This window comes from Panicum virgatum, chromosome 5N, assembly GCF_016808335.1.
Source record: "Panicum virgatum strain AP13 chromosome 5N, P.virgatum_v5, whole genome shotgun sequence".
Taxonomy (NCBI): Eukaryota; Viridiplantae; Streptophyta; class Magnoliopsida; order Poales; family Poaceae; genus Panicum; species Panicum virgatum.
Genome location: NC_053149.1, coordinates 53287459 through 53303385, shown reverse-complemented (window position 1 = coordinate 53303385; position 15927 = coordinate 53287459). Strand labels below are relative to the sequence as shown.

The window sequence follows — 15927 nt, the reverse complement described above, 5'->3', positions numbered from 1 at the left end:
AAACACAAGCCCGATGGCATGGCGAACCTAAGCAGGAGGAGCAACGGAGATCATGGCGTCGACGTCGTACTTGGTGGCGGTGTAGAGGCGCCCGAGCAGCGTCAGCATCACCTCCTGTTCCAGCACCCGAGCGAGAAACACATGGATCATCAGTTCCTTCCCCCAAGCACATCCACCACCATCTCGTAAGTAACTCAGTACGCACAAGGGCACAAGAAAGAAGGGGCCACTTGCCTCGCAGCTGTCGATGGCGGTGAACTTGCAGTCGGGGTCGGTGGCATCGGCGACCTTGATCAGCGCCCCCCAGAAGTGAGCTGGTGGGAGGTGCCGCTCCGCGTCGGCGACGGGGACGCGCATCACCCAGGGGAGACGGAGGGGGGCGTCGCAGCCGCGGGACACCATCCGGCGAAGGGCATCCAGGTTGTCGGCGATCGCCCACGCCAGCCCCCAGCTGCAACGCCCCTCCTTCGCGGCCGCTGCTACTGTCGCGAATGACAAGAGCACGGCCCAAAAGATCTGCAGGCGGCACGTACAAGCGGTCAGAGGAGACAGGTGCGTGGTGGCCAAGAACGGAAGGAAGAAGCAGGCCGCAGGATCAAGCAGCTTCACCGGGTACATCCGGAGCCTTTGCTTGAGGACGAGGCGGCGCATCGCATCAGCGTGGAGGCCGATGCATCCCTCGGCGATCTCCTTGAGCTTCTCCTGCACCGCCTTCTCCTCGTCGGAAACGGCAGCCGGAGGAAGAGGCAGACCGATCAGTAGCTCGCCACTGGCATGCAGCCTCTCAACCTTGTGAATGAACCCGATGTAGATCCTCTCGAACTCCTGCAAGAGGCACCAGAGAAACCAATCCGAGTGTTACAGGGGAGAAGGGAGAAACAAATCCGACTGAACCGAACCGGAACGGAACGAAAATACGTGCGCTCAAACTTACATCGTCCTCGTCGTCATTGATCACAGTCTTGGGCGCCGGATGGCACGCAACCTTGACATCTCTGGCCGGGGCCGGGGCCTTGCAAAGCAAAAAGGAGAAAAAAAGAGTAAGCAACCTGGCGAGAAAGAATGAACAGAGGCAGACCAAAAGGCTCCCTCTATCATATGGAGGAGATCGACAGGATTGGCAAAAAGAAAATGAACAGAGATCGGCAGAAGTTTCTGAGAAGAAATAAAGCAGAAATTATTTACACAGATTTCGTTAAGAGCAAGTTGAGAAAAACAGAGAGAAGAAGCGGAAGAGTACTCGGAACAGAAATGAAAACCCCGGAAAATCTTTGCAACAACATGCTACTGATCTAGGTGGGTAGCGTCGAGCACGCAAGCGTCACGCTTATTGCAGAGAGAAAACGAGAAAAATCAAGCAGAAAGGGTTCATGCCATTTCTTCCATCGAGTCGTTAACTGAAAAAGAAGAGAAGCAGTAATCGCATCGAGCCCTTAACTGAAAAAGAAAAGGCAGGTGAAAGCGGGATCAAGAACGAAAGAACAACAAAAGAAAAAAAACGCATCCCTCCGCGAGTCGTTTGCGAGCTAGCCTCTCGCTAGTCCCCTGCCATGAGGCGGCTCACACATACAAGCGCGCGATCTCGACCGAAAGCATGAGCTAGAGCAACACGAAGAAGAACGAAGAGGAGATGCCATATTCTGAAAACAAAAAACGAAGAGGAGCATGGAAGACGAAGCGCATAGAACCCAGCCATACACACGGACCCGGCCCAGAAATCACCGCAAAAATCAAAGAGGCCAACCATGAACTGCAACGCGAGAACCCCGCCGTGGCCTACCCCGACCCTCCGCCCGGCGAGAACGAGCGCGCCGTGGCCGGGGAGGGACAGCCTCCCGGAGCCGAGGAGGCCAGCGCGGCCGGACGGAAGGGAGGCGGCGCGAGCGACCAAGGACGCCATGGGTGCTGGTTTGTTGGGAGCGCAACAGAGAGGAAGTTGGTGGTGGTGCCTGCCCGGTAGTGGAGGAGGAATGCTTATATAGCCGGGACGGCTCTTCATACCAGAAAAGTCCCTGCGCTGTTACAAATTTACCACCACAGTCCCTGCTTTGTGAGCAAGTACATGGTGATTTTCTGAAGACACCCTCCTTTCTGTACTTGCACCGGGCCGCCCGCTGCTGGTTCTGGTTCCTGCCACTGGATGCCAGGCAGGCAGGCAGGCTGCCCAGCACAGGCGCCCCCGGCCCTGCCGCCGGCGTGACGCTTCCGGTTTGCCAGCCGTTTGATCTGATCTGCACACGATCCATCTCGTGGCGTTCCGTCGCTGCGCGTCCGGGTGGGTGGTGCTGCATGCGAGTACGAGCACGAGTCGTGCACGCTCGATTCCGTTCGTTCGGCGGTTCGGCCTAGCTACTGGCGCACGCCGTGCGTGGATGTCCGCCGCCGGGCGCCGCCCGTGCGCGCCCGGCGTCGTGCCGGCACCACGTACGCACGCGGTGGCCTTGGCGTGCGTGAGATCAACATGCAGAAAGAAGGAGACTCCTGGCTCCTGCAGGTAAAGGACAGGATCAGGAGGGCCCAGGGCAACGTACGGCTCTGATTCCGTTCGAGGCCACGACAAAGAATGGAAAAGACGAAGGATCCTGAAGCCAAAGCCGCCTCGCGTCGTCACGCACATCCGAGGCCGAGGAGGAGTTCTTGATTCTTTTTTTTTTTTTTTTTGCAAACGGGACCCTATGTGCTCGAAATTTTAAAGTTTGAAGAGAGCAGAACAGTTGTTTCTTCCTTTTGAATCTGCCTGAAGTAGTTAAGTTACTTACTGGTATTCATCATCAGTTTCTCCCTACATTTTTAAGGGTGTTTTAAACACGGTTTCATATGTGGATCAAGGGAGGGGGAGAGAGAGAGATCCAGTGCTTTCTGCATGGTGTTTTGATTTCTCTCCATCTGATAATAATTTAATTTCCTTCAACCTAGCTTGAAGATTTGCTTGTATTTTTACAGCATGCATGGGTGATGATTGCTTAACTAGGCATACAGCCCGCGCATTTGCGTGGCTAGTACTGAAAATTCAAAAATTTGCATATTGTTGTATCCTTACTTAAAGATTATACTATTTTTTACCATACATCACCCTGTTCATTATCGTAAAGTATGCCTTATTATTGGTTAAAACAATTCTAATATGATCTACCTATAATAACAATTTGATTTGTTGAGATTTAATAATATTATGCATATAATTATTTTTATTTTCGTTTTATTTTGATTGATTCTTTTTAGCTTTGGTTTTTAATAATAGTATATGTTTGTAACTGATATATAGCTAAATGATATTTATATTTAATTTTTATAATTGCATTGGTGGGTGATTTTTAATTAGGCACATGAGTATTTTAGTCTAATTTTTATCATAATGGCAGTGGTGGGTAATTTTATTTTTCTATTTTCTCCGATTAACGTGGGAATTTCTAGGCCTTGAGAGCAAATGTGGAGGCTCCGTTTGTTGGCCAAATAATAAGATAATAATTTTGGTTTTTAATAATAGTATATGTTTGTAACTAATATATAGCTAAATGATATTTATATTTAATTTTTATAATAGCATTGGTGGGTGATTTTTAATTAGACACAGGGGTATTTTAGTCTAATTTTTATCATAATGGCAGTGGTGGGTAATTTTATTTTTTTTATTTTCTCCGATTAACGTGGGAATTTCTAGGCCTTGAGAGCAAATGCGGAGACTCCGTTTGTTGGCCAAATAATAAGATAATAGATGGGCAGTTGGTTGATCCAAGTAGTAATCAGAGGCTAACCCTTTGTGCTTGGAGCGATCTCAGCGTGCCACCTGGCACCCCCTCGAAGTCGAACCTTCCTGATCAGGCTCTTGATCTCTTTTGCTTGGGCACCAAGCTAATAATTTGCTACAGGTGCCAGACACTGTCAGCATGCTGGGCCCACACACCAGAGACAAGCGAGCCTGAGCCAGTTAGTGTAAGGAACATGGCGCCATTAGGCTATTGTTTGTGATTTTGGTGATTGTGTGACAACATAATAAATGGGACTAATAAATTTATCAAGTGAATCATATTAGGTCCCAAAGATGAATACAAAGCCCTAGCAAAACAAGAATCAAAGAAAGAACACAAAGAAATGCTGAATTGGTTGAAGTTTCACATGAAATAGTAGCACCAGTTAAACTGATGCATTAAATTGGTGCTCAAAAATTGATCTAATGACATGGACTTCTGGATATACTTGTAGAGATTTTCATAAGCTTTCCATAGAGTTCAAGATCATCAAAATTGGAGTTCGGAGCAAAAAGTTATGACCAAAACATGAGAAAACTGATTTCTGTGTGGCACCGGTTACACCACTGCTCTATCATCGGTTACACCGGTGCTCAAACTTTGGTCAAATGAGTTGATCTTCAGCATAATCTTGTAGAGCATTTCATAAGCTTTCCATAGAGTACAAGATCATCGAAAACAGAGTTCGGAGTAAAGAGTTATGGCCAAAATACGAAGCACTGTGAAGCTAATTCCTTTAGCACCGGATAGACCGGTGCTAACAAAAAAACACCGGTGCAATCACTGTAGTATTGATCAGAGAGCATGTTTTTGGGTCCAGAAAATTCCTTTAGTACCGGATAGACCGACGCTATCACTGGATACACCGGTGGTGCCATATTTTAGCTGCAGAACTTGTCAGAAAGGGCCAACGGCTAGTTCAATCTATTAGTGACCAGTTAGACCGGTGACTAGACACTGGTCTAACCGGTGCTTACGCAGAAATGCCCTCAATGGCTACAAACGGCTACTTCAAATTTGTGGGTTATATATATGGCTTCCCCCTGCCATTTTGGAGTTGCTGGAGTTGCTACAAGTCTCAAACACACCCAAGAACATCTCCAAGCCATCCAAGAGCTTAGTGATCATATCTTTAGTCCTTAGCACACTTTAGAGAGTGTTGTGAAAAGTTAGCTCTTTAGAGAGTGAGAGAGCAAGGCCTTGTGCTGTGGTTCTTTAGTGAACCAAAAGAGGATTTCGGTGCGCCGGCCTCTTGGAGCATTGGTGGCTCGCCGGCACATCATCGACCCTCCGACTTGGTGTGGAGCGGCGACGACAATCTTGTACGGAGGACGTGGAAACCCTCATCCTTTGTGGAGAAGCTCCTTAGTGGAAATCGGGATCAAGGTGACCGTGATGACTCGGTGTCCCCGGGAGAGATTTGATTTCCGAGAAGCAATAATCTTTGTGAGTGCTTCAACAACGTGGATGTAGGTGTGCCTTTGTGGCTAACCAAACCACGGGATAAATTCTCGTGTCAAAGAGTTTGCTTCCTCTCATCCCTCTTTTAAGCTTCCGCATTTACATATTGCAATCTTTGTGTGCCTTTACTTTCATAGAGTAGTCTCTTGATAGGAATGACTATAAGTTGCTAAATTTTTTTGGGATGAGAGTTTCACACTAGAAGAATCGTAGTTGCACATTTAGATATCATGTTTTAGTTTAAGTTTTGTATAAATTCACTCCTTTACCCTTTTAGATTAGAGCACCTGATCACTTTCAGTTAGCCACACGATGCATGGAGCAGTTTGTATTTCAAATTTTACGCAGCTCTTGTTTATTTACAAAACATGCCGGAGAAACCACTCCAAAAACCCACCTGCGAGATGCGCTTTTGACCGACTGGGTAAAGCTGAGCGCGATGAGCCGTGGAACGTTGTGCCGCTCGGCGGTGTACGTGTCATCCCTTTTGAATTTCTGTTGAGAAAATTAGAATGGGTTTCACGTCCTTGATGTACCCTCGCGAGACATATATGAAACACTGAGCATTTTATTTGATTAAAAAATAGTTCCGGCCTTGAAACACTGACCAAATGCCATGTGAAATTCAGGTGCTTGTGTTGCACATCAGCACATCCATGCTGAATGGTGATTCCGCTGGGGGCTCCTGAGAAAGCTGAGATCAGTAACTGAACACCGGTACGTTTGGGTTCAAGGTGCACGGACGTCTCAATAAGGTTGTTTTTTTCTTTTTTGCGGAGGCATCTACGTGAAGTGGGATCTCTGGATAAGGTACCCTCTCCGCGACTCCGCCTCATACTTCTCTCTTGTCTTCCTCCCTCTCTCGTCTCTTTCGTCCGACCCTGCCTCCCTCCCCGCCATGATCGAGCCAGCTAGCACTCTGAACTTAATGTTACTAATTATTTTCATATGTATAGCAATTTATACTCGAATTGAGAAGGTGAAAAGTAAGGAATTACAAGTTTATAAGATTAGATTGACTTGTTCACTAAAATATTTCAAAAATTTGTTCATTGGACCACTCTAGCTTGGAATCGTATATTCGCCCCTGGATAGAACCCCACCCCAACCCGGAAACCCCAAATTCCTAACCCCGTTAGCCTCCACCGCCGCTTACCTTCGACTGTTTCACCCATCTTTTTTTTTGAAACTGTTTCACCCATCTTCCACCCTCATCAAACCAACTTGGAGACCTGTCATCCATCATTGGAGCCACCGTCTTATTACCTTTTTCTTCCTATTTGTTACCTTCTTCTCCTTCCCTTTTGTTTTCCTACCGTAATTGGAGGGGCTCTCTCATTTTTTCCCCTCGCTCACCCCACACAAAACATGAGGCAGTTTTTTCGCAGTGCTGCTTTTGCGGTCGACCGTGGGCTACGCTCGGCGTGATCGATGCGAGAGCACTTGGGTGGGCCTCGCAAGCACTAGCATCTACTGGTATCTACGGCCCCTTTTAGCTTCTATTTTTGTCCTCACTTTACCTTCTTTTCCTACTATCTTTTTTCTCTTTCTCCGCTAGATCTAGCGAGGGGGCGATAGGCTGGGCAGAGCGGCGTGGCTGGGTGGGGGGGGGGGGGGGGGGGGGTAGCAAGGTGAAAGCGAAGCGGTTGGGCGGAAATGCCGAGCTTCCCGAGTCGAGCTTGGAGGCGGTGCAGCGTAGTAGCGACCTTCCCGAGTCAAGGTCTGCGCATGCAGCGGCTTGCTCCCCGGGCCTCGCCGACGGTAGCGGTGGGGACCTCGCCCCGGGAGCTCGCCCTCGAAGCCGGCGACGGCGAACTCCCGGGGTAGCTGCGTTTTTTTCCTTTTCTGTTGATTTTTTGGATCCAAAAGTTTTTTCAACAAATTTTTCCTCAAACTTTTTTCTGGTTTTGGATGCAAAAGTTTTTTCCTCTCTTAAAACTTTCTCTTTCAAATATTTTCTCATCAATTTTTCCTTTTTACTCTCTAAATATTTTTCTTATTTTTTTTCAAAAAAAATATATCAAAAAATGATAAAAAGATACTGGAAAAGGAAAATAAAAAACGGTCGGAAAGTTGACCGAGGGATACGGTCGGCCTCCCTACGGTTGCCTGTAAATTAGATTCACCCGTTTTGTTCTTACTAATTCATGTGCTCGTTGTGCAAATACCATGCTAAAATTCCAGGATAACTAGGCAAACAGGGACACGGCAGGCCGGCCCCCGTCCGCCTCCGCTGCCAAATCCTCCTAGGGGTTCGGGGACTTGGGCGCTTGGCTGGTTGCTGCTGGTGCATCGGGATTGCGGTGGATCGGAGAAGTGTCCCGATCCCGAGTGGCCGGCATGATTGAGGTCCTCTCCTATCCTCGTGCACGGGATCTTTCCCAGTTTGTCTCGATCGGAGAAGGCAAGCAGGCGGCGAGGCGAGGCTGCAAAGTTTGCAAAGGACCGGACCCTCTGGCCGCCGCGCCTTTGGGACGATAGCGACACACTCTGCACTCTACTTTTTCAGAAGATCAGATCAGAAACAGCGCTCGGCTTTGCAGGCTCGCCAGGCAGCAGGTTTGAACGGCCGAATCTGTTGGGCCCTCCGGCGACCTCGTGATCTTCTCCGGACAGCACTGGCAGCTCGGCGCCCGGAGATGGCGTACGTTCCCGGCGGAGGCGATGTCTCGCCGTGGGCGCCCGGCATGCAGCTCGCCGTGGCGGCCGGCGCGCGCGTGGCCGCAAGTAAAATGTAGCGTGAGGCCTACGTGCACCGCGTGCTGTGGTCGCGACTCGCGCCAGGTACCTCGGCACGATCCAGTTCGGAACATAGCACGATGAGGGGCAAACAGGTCCGTGTGGATAATAGAGCTAGACAGCTAGTACTAGTACAAGCAGGAGGAGGACAAGACCGGCGCCTTCCGATCCCGCTGCGGGTGACAGAGCACACGCTAGTTTGCGTGCGTTCTGAAGTGTATTGATAGTTCGGCTATGCAGGCTGGGTGATGAACACGGCCGTGGGGAGCAAAAGACGCCGGCCGTGATGAACGGAGAGAACAGCGATACTCCTGTGCTGCGTTGCATGTTGGTGCTACCACCTACCAACCTCCTCATTGTTTCCCGTCTCCGATTCTATTAGTTTGCTCTGCTTGTTGGTGCTAGCTATATATCATGATCTAATTAATAAAGTGGCAAAACTGAATGTTCACTTGACACAAACAAAACTGCTGAAGGGAGGTAGTAGTACAGTTAAGCATGGGCAAAGGGACACAGGTCGAACAGCATATCATTATGAAGGCAAATAATTAACAGCAGCATTATAACAAACCAAGATGTACATGTACCGTGTGTTTGATTCCCGTGGCTTCAGCGGACACCGTTAGTTCTTCATTCAAGCAGTTCAACATCTTGTCGAACTTGTTGGAATGGGCAACAGTATTACTGTTCATACTGTTCTTCAGACGACTATCTATGAGGATACCAATTGTATCTTGAACCAAGATACGATAGACTGCACCCAAGCCTCTAGCTTAGACCATCAAGAAACCAGAGCAGTCTCTATCTTGATTCTCTTATTACATGCATCCTTGGCTACCGTTCAGAAAGATACGTGTGTACCTCCTAACCATCTATTAAAAGTGTCAGATCAATATGCTTTTAAAAGTGTAATGAGCAGGGACTGCAGGCGGCGCACAGCATGCGCATGCGCACATCTCTGATAATTAAAGACCATCTCAGAAAAAGACCATCACAATCACAATCTCAGACAAGTGCGCAAGAAAAAGACCATCTCAGACAAATAGACAGGCATTCCAGAAAACAAAAACTAAAGGATACGATGACACTGATTTTCAGAAACGGTATGATTGAATGCTGATTCCAGAGCATACTGGGAAGTACTAAAATTCACTAAATGCAGATCGGCGGGTTTACCTTTAACAATTGCAACTTGCAAGCACAAGAAGAAACCACCCCAGCAAAATAGACAGGCATTGCAGAAAACCAGATGTAGTAAATGATAGCACTGGTTGCAGAAATGATAATATGATTGATAATCCAGCAGTGGACAACAGAGTATGGCATGAAACAAACATAAGCAGTCTGCTTAACCAACAAGGGCCGAATTCGCTAGTAGCTAGTAGGACAGATAGATGAGCCGATGGACCAACAACAAGTCACACACACGGCCTGGATAGACTCTAACGACAGTAGACGAGACCAAGGTTCCTGTTACAGTTTTTGGGAGAGGAAAAAACTAGGATATCCATCTCTTAGCTTTAAATGTCCAAATGCTAATAGCCGGCTATATCCTGCTATAGCCACTAAATTATGAATTATTTAGCCAGCTAAATCATATAATTAGTCTTTATTTATTATTAATTTAGTAATGAACTTCATCATTTACAAAACTTAGTATTTCATCAATGATGTAACGAGAGAAATGTAGCCCAAGATGTACTTCAGTCAATGAAATTTTCACGATTTCATATTTATATGCAAAATTACTCATAGATTTATGTGTGGTATTGAAATAGAAATGCATAATTGTCAGAAGTTTCTAGAAGATTAGAGAGCATGCATGAACTATGGTTATCATGTTTCGTGGTGAAATATGGAGTACTCTAAAAATTAGATATTTGTATGATTAGATAAACATGAGAAAAAATTCTAAATTTATTTTGTAAAGCATTGTGTAGAAGATGGACATATGACAAAACCATATGAACCATAGAGTTCTATAGATAGGGGTGCTCCCCCCTCTTGCCATACCATGGCATAAGAGGTCTCAAGTAGAAGATGGTAAGGTTGCCATGTAGCGTAGTAGTGTCATGGTAGGGTAGCGATATAAAGAGTGCAAGAGTATTGTGTTGTACTAAGTTATGGTGAATAAAGAGTTGATTTCCCATATAAAGTTGGCCTCTCGTATTAGTGCCTAGATGAAGGTGGTAGGGGCTCCGATTTCTCAACACATGATATTTACAGAATCGCTAAATGAGTTAGTTATGTTATAGCCCGCTATAGTCTTTCTTAGCCTCTACAAACACCAACCGCTAAATGCCTTAGCCCGCTATTTTTAACATTGGACGAGACACATTACAAAGAACTGCTACTAACTAGGTAACTTCATGCTACTCGAACGACACCTAAACTTGAGTAGAAACTGATGAGATTGTAGAAATCTGATGAGCAGCGGCATCCATCCCAACGAACGACACATGAGAACTCTACTGCATAGCAGAAATCATGTGGTCGATGTCGCTCTTGATGGTGTCGAAGAGGTTGTCGATCATGGCGAAGACGACGAGCATCTGTTGCATCCAAGAGGCAAGAATAACATGGATCGTCGTCAGTATGTTAATTACGTCGTAGCTTTCACCAAATTCATTGCGTCGGGTACAAAAGAGAAAGGCAGTTGGGCACTTGCCTCGACTCCGTCCTCGGGGAACACCGCGACATTGAACGGGATGATCAGCTTGCTATCCTCCATGTCGACGGGGAGAGGGACGCCGCAGGCACTGGAGACCAACTTGCGCAAGACGTCTAGCTTCTCGGCGATCACCAACACCATCTGCAAGGTGCAACACCCCTCGGTCGCCCTCGACCTGACGACCGCAAATGCATGATGGACATTCCAGAAGATCTGCACGGATGCACAAGCACAACCAGTCAGATGATAGATTGATACTAGGTGCAGGTGTGGCAAGAACTGAACGAACGAAGCAGATGGACAAGCAGCTTCACATTTTCGAACCGACGGCGTTCCGCGCGGGGCAGGCGGCGCATGACGTCGTAAGTGAGGGCGACGCATCTCTCCGTGATGTTCCTGAGCTTCTCCTGCACCGCCTTCTTCAATTCCAGCCGAACACAGACGAACAGTTGTTACCGGATGGAAGAAAGAAATCGAACCGAACTGAACCGCAACGGAACAAAACTATATGCGCCTAAACTTACATCAGCGTCCCCGTTGCTGTCGCGATCGACAGTGCCACTGCAGACCTTTGCACCCGCAGCCTTGACGATGTCCCTGACCGGGCCCTTGCAAACCAAATAGGAGAAAAAGACACCATGGTGAGAGAGATTAAGAGGACGACAGCTGGATCGAACAGCAAAAAAAGAAGAAACAGAGACCGGAGACCGGCGCACAAGTTCCACAGAAGAACAAGTTGGGAGAAGAGAGAAAGAAACACAAGAGTTCACTGAAATAGAAATTAAAACATCAGAAAATCTTTGCAACAATACACTACTGATCTAGATGGGTACGGTGCATTATGCATGCGAGCTCACCCTTCTTGCAGAGCAAAACCGAGAAAAATCAAGCAGAATGGGTAGCGTTATTCATGCCATTTCTTCCATCAAGAAAAAAGAAGAGAAGCAGGAATCGCTTTAGTTCCCGTAACGAAGGGCTGAGCGCTGATCAAGCCTTAACAGAAAAAGAGAAGGCAGGTGAAAACGGGATCTAGAAATCAAGAATGAAAGGAAGAACACGACGAAGAACAAGCACGATCTGGATAGTGCTAGCACTAGTGCTAGTTTGCTACTCCCCTGGCCATGAGGCAGCATACACATACAAGCACGATCTGGATCGAAAGGATCGGAAGAACACCACGAAGAAGAACGAAGAGGAGATGCATGCAAGAGCGAGCACATTTTTTTAGAAAAAGGATTACCAATCCGATCTCTACATCTGTAAACGTACACAACCACTTATTACAAAGTTTAAGAAAAAAAATCACAACTGGTCTCTAAAACAGACAAAGAACTACTGCAAACGATAGTTTTGCTTCCACCCTCCCTTGACTAACTCCATAGCAATGATCTCTATATTTCTGCTCATCTCGGAGAGTGCGTTCTTAGCGTGCTCGTCACGCTGCAGCTGCGCCCAGTGCCGTAACCAGTACGTTTCCCTGAAGATAACCTGCAAAATCGAATTAACTTTGCATTTGTTAAAAATAATATCATTTTGACATCTCCAAATGGCCCAACAAACAGCAGCAACCCCAACCCAAATCAAGTCCCTAATCTTATGGCCAATCGATCTAGGTGGCGTCAAACCTGTAGCATAAAAGATAATCCACCAAATCATTCTCTCATAATGGCAATCCAGGAAAAGGTGTTTGATAGTCTCATTACTATTACATCCACAATATCTTTGACTTCATGTCCAGTTTTTCTTAGCGAGGTTGTCTTTAGTTAGAACAACTCCCCTTCGTAAAAACCAGAGGAAAATCTTAATTTTTAGAGGAACCTTCAACTTCCAGATCAACTTATGCCTAAAAGGCGGATGTGTATCAATAAGATACGGATAAAAAGATCGAACTGTAAATAACCCAGATTTGGTCAAGTTCCTTCTAAATTATCTAACCCATCAACCAAATCGACATGAGCGATCTGTGCTACCAGGTTAAGCCATTCCACAAGTTTGTTATCCACCAACACCCTCCCGAAAGATAAATTGAGGGGTCTCGTAGCCAATACTTTGGCCACTGTTGCATGAGGATCACACATAATATTATAGATTGATGGATATTTAACTTTGAATGGCAACTCACCTGCCCAAGTATCCGCCCAGAATCTAGCATTGCTCCCATCTTTAATTTCAAAGGAGCCTTTCGCCAACACCTCGTCTTTTATTTTCATAAGACCTCTCCAGAAATGAGAGTCATAAGGTTTGGCTTTGACCTGACAGAGCGACTTAGATCTTAGATACTTATTTGATAGTAAGTTTTGCCACAAACCATTGGTGTTTAGCAAATTTACTAACCATTTTGCCAGTAGACATGTAAATTTAAGATCCCAAGTCCCCCTTGATCTTTAGGACGGCACAAGATGTCCCATTTGGCAAGACGATATTTATGCTTGTCCGAAGATCCTTGCCAAAAAAAAATCTTGATCTAAAATGGTCAAGATTCTTGAGCACCCCTTTGGGGATCTCAAAAAAGGACATCATAAACATGGAAATGCTACTAAGTACCGAGTTTAGTAAAACTAGATGACCACCATAAGACAGGTACTTCGTTTTTCAACAAGATAGCTTTTCCTCAAAGCATTCTTCAACTTTACTCCATTCCAAATTAAGGAGTTGTCTATGGTGCATTGGAATCCCCAAATATCTGAAAGGGTATTCCCCTGCATTGCAACCAAAGAGGTCGGTATAGATATCCTCCATTTCTTTTGCTGCACCATAACAGAAGATCTCGCTCTTGTGGAAATTGATCTTTAGACCGGATAACTGTTCAAAGGCACATAGCAAAAGTTTGAGATTCTTTGCTTGTTCCAAGTCATGATCTAGAAAGATGATAGTGTCATCAGCATATTGCAAAATCGACAAACCATCATCTACAAGATGAGGGATGACACCTCTTATTTGACCATCGACCTTTGCTCTTTTAATCAGGAGAGCCAACATAGCAGCCATAATTTTAAATAATATAGGTGACATCGGATCTCCCTGACAGAGCCCTCTCTTCGTTTGGAAGTAGGGACCTATCTCGTCATTAACTTTGATTCCCACACTCCCGCCAGTCACCATTCTTTCAACCCATCTACACCATTTAGGGGAGAAGCCTTTCATGCGTAGAGTTTGTTGAAGGAATGACCACTTAACCTTATCATAGGCCTTTTCAAAATTAATTTTGAAAATGACCCCATCACTCTTTTTGGTATGCAGCTCATGGATAGTCTCATGTAGAATAACGACACCCTCCATGATATTCCTGCCTGGCATAAAGGCAGTCTGCATAGGACTCACCACTATCTGAGCTACTTTATTCAGCCTATTTGTGCCAACTTTGGTAAAAATTTTAAAGCTGACATTGAAGACACAGATTGGCCTATATTGTTGAATTTTAGTAGCTTCCTGAATTTTAGGAATTAGTGCGATGATCCCAAAATTCAAGCTATAGAGGTTTAATTCCTCTTTGTGGAAATCCGTAAAGAGAGCCATAACATCATCCTTAATTAAATTCCAGAAGACTTGATAAAATTCCACTGGAAAACCATTAGGGCCCGACGTCTAGATTTTCTAAAAGAGTTAGGAGTTTTTTCTTTTCTTTCCTATAAGTACCTGCTGTATGCTTGGCCCAGCCTCTGAGATGTTGTCTGAGCCTTCGAATCTTATTCTGCCAATGCTCAAGAGGTGTACGTCTAAACGTCTGACTGCCAAATATTTACAACCATATCATAGAAACCATCCATAATCAACCATTGTCTTTCAAATTTGAAAGGACGTTGGTTAGCTGAATGGGTGGACGCCCCTGTATTAAGGACTAGAGGAGTGTGGTCAGAAATATCTCTATCTCTTGGTTCTACAGTTGATAGAGGGAACTTATCTTCCCAATCCGTACTAACGAGAACTCTATCATGCTTCTCAAAGGTCAGATTGTCTCTAGGTCCCGCCCAAGTATATTGACGGCCGGACATAACAATCTCCTTGAGATCAAGAGATTCAATGATAGCATTGAACAAATTTGGCCATTTAGCGTCAAACACTCCGGAGCTCTTATCTTCCGGTTTTGTCATAATATTAAAATCACCCCCAATTATATAAGGGAACGATTCTTTGGAGCAAGTGTTTGCCATTTCCACTAAAAAGTTTGTTTGTTTTGATATTGTGACGGGCCATAGACCGTATACAACACAAATTTGAAACCATCACATTTGCATCTTAAGGTAAATTTCACAAAGAAATCTCACTCAGCAATGGCTCCAATATCAAAAACATTCAGATCCACTCCCAGGAGGATGCCTTCAGATCGACCGTGTGGTGCCATACAATGCCAAAGGAAATCCCGGCCCACACATAGATTCTTTAAGGTATGATTTGGAAAATCATCTCTGCCAGTTTCAGAGAGAGCTATGAAATTAATTTGCTCTTCCTTAACTAAATCAGCCAAAAATCTGTGTTTAGCAAAGTCTGCAAGATCTCTGCTATTCCAGAATACCCTTTCATTTGAGAACAATTTTCGAAGGGCTTTTTGGCTTTTTGGGGGAGTCTGCCATGTTTAAGATTTTTGGCAGTGCTTGTTTTTTTTTCTTACGATCGACAGGAGAAAAGTCAATAATCAGATCATTCTCCACGTCCTGCATGTTCTCATTTAGATTACCACAGGCGTGGCTGAGAATAGCATCAAGTCTAGCTTCCCTCTCATCATCACTCTCAACTTGTAATTTATCAGTTTTTAAATTACCCTTTTTTATTAGCCTGAACCACTATTTTATGTATCTCAAGATTCTTGATAGAAACAGTAGAAGCTTTAACAATATCATCACTAGAGCCTAAGTTGATGCCTACCCTACCAAGGTTTGAAATAATACGCGAATCTGAAAAGCTGGTAAAAGAAGTACCTGAAGATTCATGGTTCTTTTTAGCAGCCATCCGCTCAGTTTTTGAAAAGTATGTTCATCTGCCTTGGCTTTAGATCTGAATCTTCTATGAACAGTGGTGGGTTTGAGCGTGTCAGCACCCAAAATAGTCACGCCCTTGCCCTTTGGCATATCAGCGGACAGCTTCATGTCAACCTCTACAACCACTGCATCCACCCGAGGATCGACCTGAGAAACAGAAACATCATTGCCCCCCACCCCGGGCGCAGCATCAGAAAGCTTGTCCTGCTCACCACCAACGAGCACTGCAAGAGGCTGCATGGTGCAGTCTCGACAGCCTGGCACTCCGGCCCCTGCTGACTGTCGGCCGGAGGCACGGAGGCCACCTGCCTCGGTGTAGCAGAGGTGTTGT

General features: G+C 45.7%; 1 protein-coding gene across 1 annotated transcript; it reads right to left on the bottom strand.

Annotated features, from left to right (window-relative positions):
* Positions 1–27: 27 nt before the first annotated feature.
* Positions 28–1926, bottom strand: LOC120674934. Its single transcript, XM_039956031.1, has 5 exons — positions 1745–1926; positions 935–1012; positions 610–825; positions 235–516; positions 28–114 (listed from the first exon to the last, which is right to left on the bottom strand). Exons 1-5 carry the CDS (start codon positions 1898–1900, stop codon positions 28–30), a joined length of 819 nt encoding a protein of 272 aa, XP_039811965.1. The 5' UTR covers positions 1901–1926.
* Positions 1927–15927: the final 14001 nt, after the last annotated feature.

What these genes read in the sequence shown, in the direction of transcription:
- LOC120674934 (XM_039956031.1), bottom strand. Translation starts at nt 1,900, where the DNA reads ATGGCGTCCTTGGTCGCTCGCGCCGCCTCCCTTCCGTCCGGCCGCGCT. An exon ending in TTCTCGCGTTGCAGTTCATG is followed by an intron (nt 1,013 to 1,744) that starts GTTGGCCTCTTT and finishes TTGCTTTGCAAG; the next exon opens with GCCCCGGCCCCGGCCAGAGA. An exon ending in TCAATGACGACGAGGACGAT is followed by an intron (nt 826 to 934) that starts GTAAGTTTGAGC and finishes TGCCTCTTGCAG; the next exon opens with GAGTTCGAGAGGATCTACAT.